Raw genomic sequence first — 12,498 nt, 5'->3', positions numbered from 1 at the left:
AGTCTGCTGAGCAAGTATCAGTGGACAGCTTGTTTCTTGTACTCTTGTAGGGATCCAGCACTGGCCACTGCAGGGACACGGTACTGGGCTGGATAAGGATCTGTGCTCTTCCCAGCCTTACTCTATCCTTGCACAGCTCCCTGCAGTACCACAGCACAGTGCTTTCTGCTGAGCATTTTCATGTTCTGTTTTAAAAATAACAAGACATCTCTTAACATTCAGGGTACATTTTTCCACTCTGAAGCACCACAACAGTCTTTTTAAAGAAACTCTAGGAAGGGTGTTAACTTGATCAATGCTGTGCAGGAAGGAAAGCTCTTTCCTACTATTTTTTCAGCATGACTTTCACTGACATGATCAGGCTGGGAAAAGACTTATTGGCTGACAGCCCAGGACAGCCATGCAATATCTCTAGTCATCTGGAACTCAAACTAGTCTACCCAAGGGAGAACCATAACATAAAAACAATTTAGGTTACATGCTGAATCTTATAAACATTGTTTAGTTTTTATAAAATAGTTTAAATACTATTTACGTGCATTTGCTGTGCATGGGATTATTGTATTTTCCAAATGTCAAGTAAGAAAGGCTGGGAGGGTTTTTACTTTTTTTACTGTAGATGGTTTTCAAAAATCTTGGAGATTTTTTATAAACATAGGGAAATGAGCTTCCTCCCTTCTCATAAATTTAAGAGCTTGGCTTCTCCTCTCTATCGGATATAATTGTTTTATATATAGATAAAGTTTACTTTTTGACCGTGTCCAGAAAGCTGAAGGGAGCTTCCAGAGGTCCAGTGATCCCTCTCCTGCACACACAGGGCTTTCACCAGACCATATCGGGGAGAGCTTGGCTTCCTCTGCTGAGCCATAAAACCCTTGAGAGCAGAGTTTCCACAGCCTTCCTGATGACCTGCCCTGAGACTGTGCTTCTCTTCTAGACATTTTTTCCTCCCATCCAGTCTGAACCCTCCACTCTGCCCTTCGTGGCCACTGTCCCCTCTTACGTTGTCTGTCACTGTTTGCTCTGTCACCCTCCCACCTCCAATATAATCTGAGTAACCCTGAACACCCAAAGTGCAAGGCCAAACACATGTGTATGAAGCTGAGCATCACTGGCCTCTCTGTTGTTACCCTATTTTGCATAAAAAAACCTGTCAGAGTAATCTGCTCTTCTGTAAGTATGTGCAGCTCTAATAAAGCAACATGGATGCAGAATGCAAGATTCATTCCAACAAAACCCTTCTTTTCTCCACTTGTTGTCTTGGTGGAAGATCTGAACTTGGGATGTGTCCATTGCCGCCTGTCTTTCTGCCAAGTCCTAACATTCCAGCACACCTTGCAACAAGTCTAGAAGTATTATTTTAGGAAAATGACTATGGTTTCTTTATGATTCCTTTTTTCCATAAACTGGTATTTCATAAGCTAGGTAGCTTACTGTCTTTTCTTGTGCAGGTTCTTGCTTTTGCTGAAATTATTGGTTATTTGGTGGTGGTGTTGTTTTTGAGTTGTGGTTTTTTTTGCTTCCTTGATGTGCTGTAACTTTTACTGTGATGCTTTTGTTGCAGGCCTTGCTGAGGCCGGGGCGAATAGACAGAATTATCTACGTGCCACTGCCAGATGCAGCCACTCGCCAGGAAATCTTCAAGCTTCATTTCCAGTCCATGCCAGTCAGCGATGATGTCTGCTTGGCTGAGCTCGTGGAACACACACAGAAGTACTCGGGAGCAGAGGTAAAACTTCCTGGAGCTGATGTTTAAAGTTGAGCTCAAATATCATCCAGATATCTCTTGAGCCTTCTCAGAGTGGTGGTCAGAATTAGGAAAGGGAATATTTCAGATATTTCTGTGTTTTTGCAGGCTGGGGCTTTTTAACTTTCAAAAAAGCATCAGAGGAAGGTTGCCAGGGGAAGGGTCTCTTTCAGGGTGAGCCTTTGTACAATTGCAGATGGCCTCATTAAGGATGTGCTGCCAGGAGTGGAGAGAGGTGGAGGCAAGTTCCCCCAGACTTCCCAAACAATTCCTCCACATCTCTGGGAATCTTCTGAATGTAGGTTTGTGACTGAGAGCCTCAGGTGGAGAAAGGAGAGATGGAGTTGGGGAACAGTATAGGGGGGTTGCAAAGGAATCGCTTTAAAGCTTGTATTTTCCTATTCCATGTAATCAAGACCTCACAGCAGTGCTTACTGTTATAGCTTGTTGCTATTAGCTTCTGACAATGGATGTCAGACAATTATTTCCTGTCCTAGGTAGAAGGAGAAACTTTCTCAGATGCTGCTGCCTGGCACTTTTAAGTATCAGTACTTCAGTGGTCACCGTTCTGCTCCCTGAATATTATTCATGTCAGTGTTTCATGAAAGGATATTTCCTCATTTTAATTAATTGAGAGTAATTATATTAATTCAAAAATTCAAAGAATGTTAATAAGGTTGCCAAGTCAAGCTCTTGAAAGGTGTGAAATACCAGAATTTCCACCTTGCTGTAGCCAGCCCTAGTGTCTGCATTATCACACCGTCTCATTACATAGCCACCTTCTGCTTTTTCCATAGCAGAATGGAAAATGTCATGTGCTTGCCTTGGCTCCCCATCTCTGTGTGCTGTTTACAAGGGCAGGGAAAGAAGCTAAACTTTTGTCTTGGGTGATTGTGGAGGATTTGTGTGATTGCTGTAGTGCTGAAGGCCCTTCTCAACAGACTGGTCATTGAACATACTGCTCCCAGGCAAGGCTTCTCCTCATTTAGCTGTCACTTAAATACTGGTAGGTTGTAAAATGCTGTGCTGCATTTATGTGCAGCTTAAACCCTGGCTGAGGAGGGCACTGCTGTGTGTGCTGTGGGGTCATTTTGGGAAGCTGTGTCACAGCAGACACCAAAGCCAAACCCACGAGAGTTTTCCTCCTCCACAGCACAGGGCAGACTGCACTCCGGGAATGAATGAATGAAAGCCATGTAGTGAGCAGAGCTGGTTTGTGTAGCACATCCTTTTGCCCAGAATGTGGGCTCTCACAATGGAAAAAAAAAAGCAACAATAAAAAGAATTTCAGGCTTAAATGCTGATCTGGAAAACTGTCACAGCTCTACTGCTTCCACATTTTGGAGCAATGACCTGAAACAGTGTTATGTTTATATTTGGGAGACAGTGACACAACTTGGGAACATTTATCTGCCTCTGGCTGAGTTACAAGCCTCCAAAACCATAAATATAAACATATCCTCTGTTGCATATGGCAACTCTCGCCTTACCAGGCAACAACTGCGTGCTTGTATTTTAGAAATTCCAAGCATATGGGGATTTCCTTTGGATCTGGATCAGCTGAAAAGCTAGTGGTGAATTCCAGTGCCTGGTTGATAATGAGTCACAAATGTCTTGGTGCTGGCTTTGTACGGAACCAAAAATAAGTTAATGGGTCATTGAGTGCAGCTACAGTCTGGTTGCAGGGGAAAAAAAAAAAGCTGCCTGTTTCTAATATGGTATTTCTCACGAATTTTGTTCTTTTGCATCATGCAAAGTATTATAATAACTGGGATGTAAAGAGTAAATACAGAAAAAGCCTCAGTCAGGGTTCCTTGGAAGAATATATAGTCTTGGCAGTTGGCACACACAGTGGCCAGTTTCATTAAAGCCTTTTCTTCCCAGTGTCTCCAGCTTCCCAGCTTTACAAATAGTTTCCGCTGCTGAATGGCAAGTTCCCATTCCACTGTTCTAGCCTTTGTTCAGAGAAAGAAATGGAAAATGCCTGGTTTTGTGACTAGAAGATGCTGTATGAATAGGGAGCTGCGTGTAAAGATGCGTTGAATCATCCTGACATGAGCTGAATAAACAGCCAGGAAAGTGGATAGTTCAGTGTGCATCTGGCTTCCAACTTGGCCCCTTTTCAGATCAGATAGTTGTGTATTTTTGCCTGTCATCACTTATGACCAGTTATCTCTGTTCACCTGCTGGATGTACGTTTCTCTTAATGACTACCTTTAAAGATACATCAAGATAGCAAAATAGGGTGGTTACTTCCCACTGTTTCATGTGAGGGAAGGTGCATGATAATTTATGAGGGTGAATTACAATTTCCTTCTCTCATGTGTAAGTGAAGTTTAAAGTAATAAAAAAACCCATTAGATGAGCAATGTCTGTACAGTTAACTTCTAGGTCGAAGAAATCCTCAGCTTTCTGAAAATATTCAGGTTTGAGTTCAGTCTTCATTTCTAGACCTTTCTGAAGTAGTGCTCTGCAGTAGTGCTTGGGCTCTTGTTCAGGGATACTGCATTTTATTTTGGCCAAAATTGCAGGAGGTCCAACTTTTATAAAACTGGTAATTTTTTAATGGTTTTATATGATTAGAATGTCTTCACTCAGAGGTTGTTTCACAGTTTGATCACAGCTCTTCCTAGAGCATTTTCACTGTTGTACTTCATGCTGGGAAGTTTTATCTGTTTCATTTCCCACTGAAGTAGGAATAATTAGAGATCTGACCACAGAAGTATTTAAAAGCAATGTTTTTAAGTACAAGCAGTGTGAGTTCTTTGAGTCTCATTTGCTTGTTTTCATGGTGCTGCCACAGCCAGCTTGCCTTAGGAAAGATGGGCTTTCCACACTCAGGTGCTCCATTTTTCAGTTTGGGATTAGACAAGCAAGGCATGAAGAGACTGTTTCCCCACTGGAGAAATATTTTGTTCCAGAAAGTAGGCGATAAAAAGGAAAAGAAACCCAGCAGAGTGAGAGATATTCTTTTATTGTCTGAGCCGCAGTCAGACGATGTTTTTGTTGCAATTCAAAAGGCAGAGAGGGAGGTTTTAGGCAGAAACTGAAATCAAGTGTTGAGTTGTTTTGAGTTTAAAGTCGGTTGGAATTAATAAAAAATTAAATAATCTGGGTATGATGACAATACCCCTCAGACGAGTGTGCTTATGAAAGTAAGATAATGGGACTGGCTACTTTTAAATTGGTGGAAAGCAGGTCATGGTGAAAGCCAAGGCTGGCATGGTTTCTATAGTATTATCAGTTTCCATGCTTACAGGACACAATAGTAGAGCGGGAATCTTGGAACCTGTAAATCTTTCACTGGTTCTTAGTCAAAGTGGAGCAGTTAACGTAAAAAATATCTTTCTCACTTTGCAATAACTCGCAATGGGAGCACAGAAAATGAAAGGGAAGAAAAGCAAGCTGATGAAGATTTGCTCTGGCTCAAATAAGAGCAGATGTGATGCCAAAAAGATCTTTGCAGCAGCAAACTAGCTCAAATCAACTCGACTCTTTGACTCTTAAAATATGTATTCCAAAACATGCATGTTCTTGTTTACCAGATATTGACATATTTAAACTAGTAACTTTAATTAAAAAAACACCCCAAAAAACCACACCCTTTCCAAATTCCTCTCTTTCTTACAGAGGAAGATACTAAGTACAAAAGGAATGAGGATGTGTTCCATCCTAGGTGCACAGGAGGGTGAAGACTTTTTTAAGAGATTGGGAAAAATTTGTCTGTTTAGTAAAGAATATCTACAGTAAAGGAGAGAGAGGGTTTAGATATAGCAGAAAAAAAGGACATTCAAAAGATAAGGATGTGTTACCTTCTTTCCATCTAGCTTTCCATGAAGGAAAAGATCTTCCAGACTTAAGGAAGAGTGTTTCTGTTTAACATTATTAAAGAACAGTGGATTCAATCCTATATAGTAGCCTGAAGTATTACAGTGAAATGTGATTTTCAAGGTGAGGAATGCCATCAAACTGAAATGCAGCAAGATTAAGGCCTCAGATGAACCTCTGATGTCTCTCTTGGAACGGTGCAGGGGATCTGTTAATTTATATTGCTCATTGAAAAGTGAACATTTTTGTGTGGGTGGGTGAGGAAAAGTCTCTGCCATCATCCAATATGGGTAGCATGGGATCACCTCCTTCCTACACAGTGCTAAAGATGTGTTTGGCACAGGTGTCTGGAAGGTGAGGAAATACCTGGCATTGGGAATGTTTTCCAAATGTTAGTGTTTGGGATAAAGGAGATGAATCACCGGAAAGGAAATAACTACACAGGACTTCCCATGGGATTTTGCCTGCTGCTGGTCTCGCAGGAGGCTCCTACGTGCGGAATGTGCTTGAGCAGACTGGGAATGAGGGCAGTGTGAGCACCTGGGGATGTCGGAATGGCACTGGTGTGGCAGTGCTGAAAGCAGAAGTTTGGGGCATTACTCTGCCTCTCCCTGCTCTTTTCAGTCACTTCAGAAAGATCTGGTTTCCGTCCCTTATTTTTCTGAGATGCTGCCCGGAGTGGACGGATTTTCATTGTGTTGTGTCTCAGCTGAGGCCTGATAAAGTGCTGTGTGCTCTGACCTAGTGAGGGTATAGAGTATGGCTGGCAATCAGCACATTTATGCCAAACATAAGGTTTGGCGTAGAGGGGAGTATTGGCACTGAAATTTATGCATGGCAAGCTCATCTGGGAAAGAACATTTTCTCCTTCAGTGAGATAATGATTTGCTAATAGTTTAATCAAGCAAGGCAGATTTAATGCATCTGGATGAAGGGACATTAGTGTTTCCGAAAAGGTCAGACGCACTAACAGCCCAGGGGGACACAGTCGAAGCTGCTTCCTAAGTAACTCTAAGAACAGTTATCCTGAGAGGAACTTGGGGAAAAAAGCCAGAGGGAATTTGAATGAGCACCAAACAGTGCTGAGGTATGAAATTTCGCTTGCTTCTCAAACCTGACTTTTTTTTCCCCATAAAGCCCAAAGGGCTTTTGATTCTTTAAATGCTGAAACAGTTCAGATGCAGGAACTTTACAGCTGATTTCAACATGTTTTTCTTCATTAAGTACTTTAAAGATATCATCCACCCATGTTCTGTAAGTGAGGACTCCTGTGTTGCTTTTGTTCTCCCTGTGGTTTTGCAGAGTTGTTTTGTGTTGTGTCCAGTGTTTGGAGAAAAAACATCAGCAGAAGCATCACCTGTGTCAGAGCAAGCTCCCTTCCCATGAGCTTGCACAAACCAGCTGTAGTTTTACCAAACCAGCTGAGGCACCAACTGCTGTTTGCCTCCTTCCCTGTCTTTTCCTTCCCATTTCCTCACAACCTCACCTGTGGCAGAGTAACCAGGAGCTCCTGGTTGCTGAGGGTGGCAGAGGAGAGTGTGCTGCCAGCACAGCGGGGCACTGCCACTGTCACACAGGCTTATAAAAGAGGGACCTAGGCTGAGCCTCTGTCAGCCAGCTTCACTTGCCCTCTGCTCATGCTTTACTGCTTTATTGTCCTGGGTTTGGCTGTAACTCCCAGCAATGGAAAAACATGTTGCTCTTTAAAAGCAGATGGGAATTCATTCCTGAAGGAAAAAATATGTCTCTTTAGGCTACTGCTATTGTTTTCTTTGAGTTTTATTTTTTGCCTGTGAGTTATTTCTAGCAACTTTTAATTTTTCTTTTTTTTTTTTTTGATTCAGACAGTGGGGATTATTCTTCAGTGTCTTAAAGCACACAGTCTCAGTATAGCAATGATCACAAGTGGGGGTATTTAAAGTTCAGAGTGAAAATTGCATTTGCAGTGATCAGGAAGGAATTGAAAGTGTTGGCTTATTTCTGCCTTTTGAAGTACTTTCATTGGCGTAATACAAATGCTTATATCTGCTCAGAGTTGTAGAATTGGCTTTTATGTTAAAAAAAAAAAAGGAAAAGAAAAAATAATAAGTGATTTTTTTCCTCACACTGACCTGTTTTTCTGATTTAAACCTGTAGTGCTGGCACTTGATCTCGTAAGTTATGATGTGTCACGGGGTATGTGGTTAGGAGTGAACTTGCTGCTTGGAGTTTGGCTCAACTGTAGTCCTAAAGTATAAGACAAGGCATACAAATTGGAGAAAGTCACCAAAAAGTTATTGCACTTCAGAGAAAACTGATTCCTGGTCTGTCACTCTTACATGACAACTTCAGGGCCAGTTCCTCTCAACATACACAAGTTGCTGTAAATACTGAGTATGTCTTAGTACATTAGGAAAAGATATGTCTGAAGTTTTTTGTTTAATTTTCCATGAAACCCCTGATTTGTATCCACATTTTTCATAAACCAGGGTGGGAGTGAATGGGGGAAGTAAATATTCTTACATACCCATTGCTATTTCTTATGCCCTTAAGATTAGCAAGTGTCTGACTTGCTTATGTGCCTGTTATGATTAATTTTAATAGTACACAATGTCTGACTGTCTATCCTCAGTGTTCAATTTATCTTTCTTTACATGTATATTCATTTTCCCCTTGGATATGCTGAGTTAGAGGAGGGCCACCAAGTTGATTGGAGGGATGGAACACCCTTCCTATGGGGAAAAGCTGAGAGAATCAGGATTGTTCAGCCTGGAGAAGAGAAGGCTTTGGGATCACCTAATTGTGGCCTTCCAGGGACCCTGCAGGGATCCTGCAAGAATGGAGAAGGACTATTGGCAAGGGCATGTAGTGACAGGACAAGGGGCAATTTCTTTCAAACTGAAAGAAAATAAGTTTAGATTAGCTTATTATGAAGAAATTGTTCCCTGTAAGGGTGGTGAGGCTCTGGCACAGCTTGCCCAGGGAAGTTGTGGCTGCTCCATCCCTGGAAGTGTCCAAGGCCAGGCTGGATGGAACTCTGAGCAACCTGGTCTAGTGAAAGGTGTCCCTGCCCATGGCAGCGAGGTTGAAACTGGAGGATTTTAAGGTCCCTTCTAACCCAGGCTGTTCCTGATTCTGTGATTTCAAGGAGGTAGCACCAAGGCATAATCTCCAGCATCAGCTTGGCCAGGAGAGCTGCAGAAGGCTCCCCACTTCTGCAGTGAAATTACCTTCCATCCTTAATAGAATCAGCCCTCCAAAACCATGGGTTGTACTTGGTCAATGAGATCTGAAATAGTTCTGATTATCATCTTAATTGGCACTAGGAATATTTAGATATAGTACCTGAAGGCTAATTCAGGATGTTTATACCAGATGAAAGCATCCAGAGGAACACCTTGTACTGACCTACTTGTGTTTCTGGGACTGTGCCAGTTAAATTGTTGTCATGGTAGAAGAAATGTTAATGAATGGCAGAGGAATAATAGGGCCCAGGTGTAAAAGCCTATTAATCTACCTGGCTATTGTTGCTGTGAATGAAGAACATGTTATTTTAATGGCAACACTGACTGTTTACACTTCACTGAACTGCAAAGATTGGAGAGCTGGGGGTGTGCGTGAATTAAAATGTTTGAACATATATTGGTATCTTTGTGTGCAGGGAAAATAGGATGTTTGCTTTTGGCAGTCATCTGCAAAAAGTCATTGTTTCTGTTGCAAAAATTTGGAACCTAATAATGAATAATAGTATCTAATAAAATCAAATCACAATAGACTGTGAATTTCTTGAACAATAAATGTACCTAATTTTAAGCTTAAATGCCCTCTCTGGTAAAGCTACCATTGTGTAGTACATGCACCAACTATTCTGCTTTCATTGCTTTCTCCCATGATAGAAATGATATTTGACTTGTGTGAAGTGAATTTTGAGTTTATTTTGTAAGGGGTGATCATTACTGATAAAATATTTGGAGGTGGGGTAGGGGGGGTGGGGTTTGGTTTCTTCCTTAACATTTTAATTATGATGTGCTTTGATACTTCCTGTCCTTAAAAATGTGTATAAGGCACAGGTTTATGCACTTGTCATCCCAGAAAGTTGAGTTTGTAAATGCACTCTGCTATATTCCTTTCAAAGAGGTTTTGATTATGTGTAATTTTATTTTCCTAAGTGAGATTTTTTGCAGATAGAACAGTTGAAATGTCTGCTTTTGTTCCACTTTCTTTTTTTATCCACAAACTTTAGCAATGGCGGTGTTGGAGCTGGTGGCTTTCTGGTGAGATTAAGCTGCTCGGTGTTAATTCTGAAACCATTTGAGAAGTTGTTAGTAATTAAAATAGTCACTGATGCTGAATGTGGGAACAGGGAATCTTTCAAATATTGCAGCCAAACCTACATCGTCAAACAGGGCAATTTTCATTCTTGCCATGTAACTTCTGTTTTCCAGAGCCCTGCTGGAAAGCTGATGGGCACAAGCACTGCTGTAGCTCGGATTTTTGCGTAGCAGAAGTTGGAAGTTGTTATTTCCAAGTTATCTTTTATGGTTACCCTTAAATACATATGGAAAAGCTTTGGATTGCCTTTGGCAAAAGGATTAAAAGGTTATTGGCAGATGGAAGCAGCACAATAATAACGCTGCAGCAAATTATTAGCTATGTTAGAAGCAATTCCATGGCCTGTTTTACTTTTTAATTAAACTTTTTTCAAACTATCACCTAGTTCCCAGCTTAGGCTTTTTGTTTCCTGTCTTTGAGTAATGAAAATGTCAAGGATAGCTGGGTAGGAAAAAAACCTTTCAGGTCTTAGTCTTCTGTAATTTGTCCATGGCATTGCGTGTATAGAAGGGAGCCATCGGATCTGGCCTGACCACTTGCAGTGGGAGAAAACGGAGCAAACCCCAAGATGACTGCAAGTGCTAATTGGTCTTGACATCCCCATTGTCAGGGGAGGAGAACCAAGAGCGTTTTGTCCAGTTTAAAAGAGCTGCTTCGGGTTTTGTTTGATGGTTTATTTTCCTATTTAGGGAAGTTGGGGGTGGGAGTTACTTTCTCAAAGTAATTGGCGTCTTACAGACGTGGTCTTTGTTACTTCATTTCCTAGCAAACAAAATAAATTTGTGATAAAACTGGAAAATGACTGTTATATTAACATTGCACAGTGAAACACACCATTGGAAGGAGAGGAGGGGGAGAGCAGCAATCTGTCTTCTGTTTTGTCCTCTTGTGCTCTTTACTGGGATAAACCAACTTTGTCTTTTTCCAGAACTGCTCCCAGTGAGCTCTCATTTGATGGAAACCAATGAAGAGGGTAAAAAAAAAATTTTACCCAGCTCATAGGTCAGACTCTGTGGGTTTGCAAGTATTTGTGAGTCTGTGTAAGTAGAACTCTTTGTGAGTCTGTGTAAGGAGAACTCTTTCTGCTCAGTCTCTTCAGCAGTTGATTTCCCTTGCACGACGTGGTTTTTGTTGCTGAGCTGGGGATGAGGGACCAAAGAGCAGGAGACAGCCGGACAGGTTGTTGGGGATTTTTCCCATGACAAGCAAGGACAAGGAACTTGGGTGTTCAGCACTGCCACACTGCCACAAGCAAGCAAAACACTCAGACCCCAAACCAAAAGCCACGTGCCACTTGTGTTTCTGCTTACCTGTGCAAGTGGTGGTTGTGGCTGTGTGTCTGGAGAGAGGGATTTTGGGGAGTCCCCTTGCCAGGGAGGGCATAGTATGGCTGGCGGACTCATCACAGGCTCCTCATTTCATGGGATCTTGCCATTTCTGTGGTCATTTCTGGGTATTTCTGTATTATATAGACCATGGGGCAGAGAACCAAACTGCGCTCCTTTGTTAGTGAAACAGAATTTGCAAGGCAAGAAAATGCGTGTGATAGTTTAGTGTAAACAAGAGAGAACAAAACTTTTCTTGATTTTGACTTTTCTAGTTTAAGGCCTGAGGACTTCCAAAGAAGTGGTGTTGGCAGTCTTGTTTTAATATTCAAATAGCAAGAGCTCATAATAATGAGAAGTCAGCTCTCAGAAGTGGAGTATGGAATATAGTCAAAATGTTAAAAGCTGAAAACTTGCTGTTCATTTTTAACATTTGTTGCTACTAAATGTGCAAAAGTATTTGTGAAGTAAGCTGAAAAACCTGGGGCTTGGGGGCATTGTAGGAGATTTTTTTGTATATGATTATATGTATAAAGAGCTTTCTCTTCTTGTTTATGATTTTCTTCACAAGAAAATAAGTTCTGTGAACTTACCCATACAAAAAAGATCCTATTCTTTCCTCTTCTTTGTTATATACTCTTTGCACACGAGCTAAAAAAAAAAAAAAGTTGGTTTATTCATTAAAAAAAATCCCTAGTTTCTCTTCATTGAACCATGTTTGTTAATAACAATATTTATAGAGGAGCAGTAAAAAAAAGAAAAAAAAAAAGAAGTATGAAATTAATTTGTCTTTTGTCAGTGCTTGGAAGTTGGAATAAGAAAGGGAACTGGAGCACTGAGACAGTATCTTACCCTAGGCTAGTTGTTTACCATTAAAGAGAGAGCTTGCATGCTGGAGGGTGTGTTATGTTTTGGACTTACTTCCTTGTAGCTCATAAATCTTGGCTGTATAAACGTTCAGTCATTAATTAAGGCTTTCAAATTAATCTGTTTCCTGACTGGACTTGGCTGGTTTTGCATAGAGCAGTGCTGTTGCCCAATCTCCCAGTTTCGGAGTGCTCTCGAACGTGTGACATGGGAGGATGGTGTTTATTGTGGAGAGTTAATGAACAGCACCAAAGAAGGGAGGGGGAGCTCCTTGGTTACCAACATGTGCAGGAAATAGGGTGCTGGTATCAAAATGGTTTTGTGCACTTTAATTGCTTCCCTTACTTCCAACAATGGCAAAAGTGGATATTTTGCATTGATAAATGTCAGTCCCAGGCAGAAGTATTTTTCATTCCTTTC

The 12,498-nt window shown here is 41.2% G+C and overlaps 1 protein-coding gene across 1 annotated transcript in view; it reads left to right on the top strand.

Moving 5' to 3' along the window:
* SPATA5 (spermatogenesis associated 5) overlaps positions 1–12,498 on the top strand; it is a 166,649-nt gene that overhangs the window by 128,535 nt on the left and 25,616 nt on the right. Inside the window, exon 15 of the mRNA XM_032109156.1 lies at positions 1,565–1,729. Coding sequence (XP_031965047.1) covers positions 1,565–1,729 — 165 coding nt within the window. The remainder of the gene's footprint in view (positions 1–1,564; positions 1,730–12,498) is intronic.

This window comes from Corvus moneduloides, chromosome 5, assembly GCF_009650955.1.
Source record: "Corvus moneduloides isolate bCorMon1 chromosome 5, bCorMon1.pri, whole genome shotgun sequence".
NCBI classification, from domain to species: domain Eukaryota; kingdom Metazoa; phylum Chordata; class Aves; order Passeriformes; family Corvidae; genus Corvus; species Corvus moneduloides.
The sequence above is the reverse complement of the archived record's forward strand: the minus strand, read 5'-3'. Positions and strand labels throughout refer to the sequence as shown.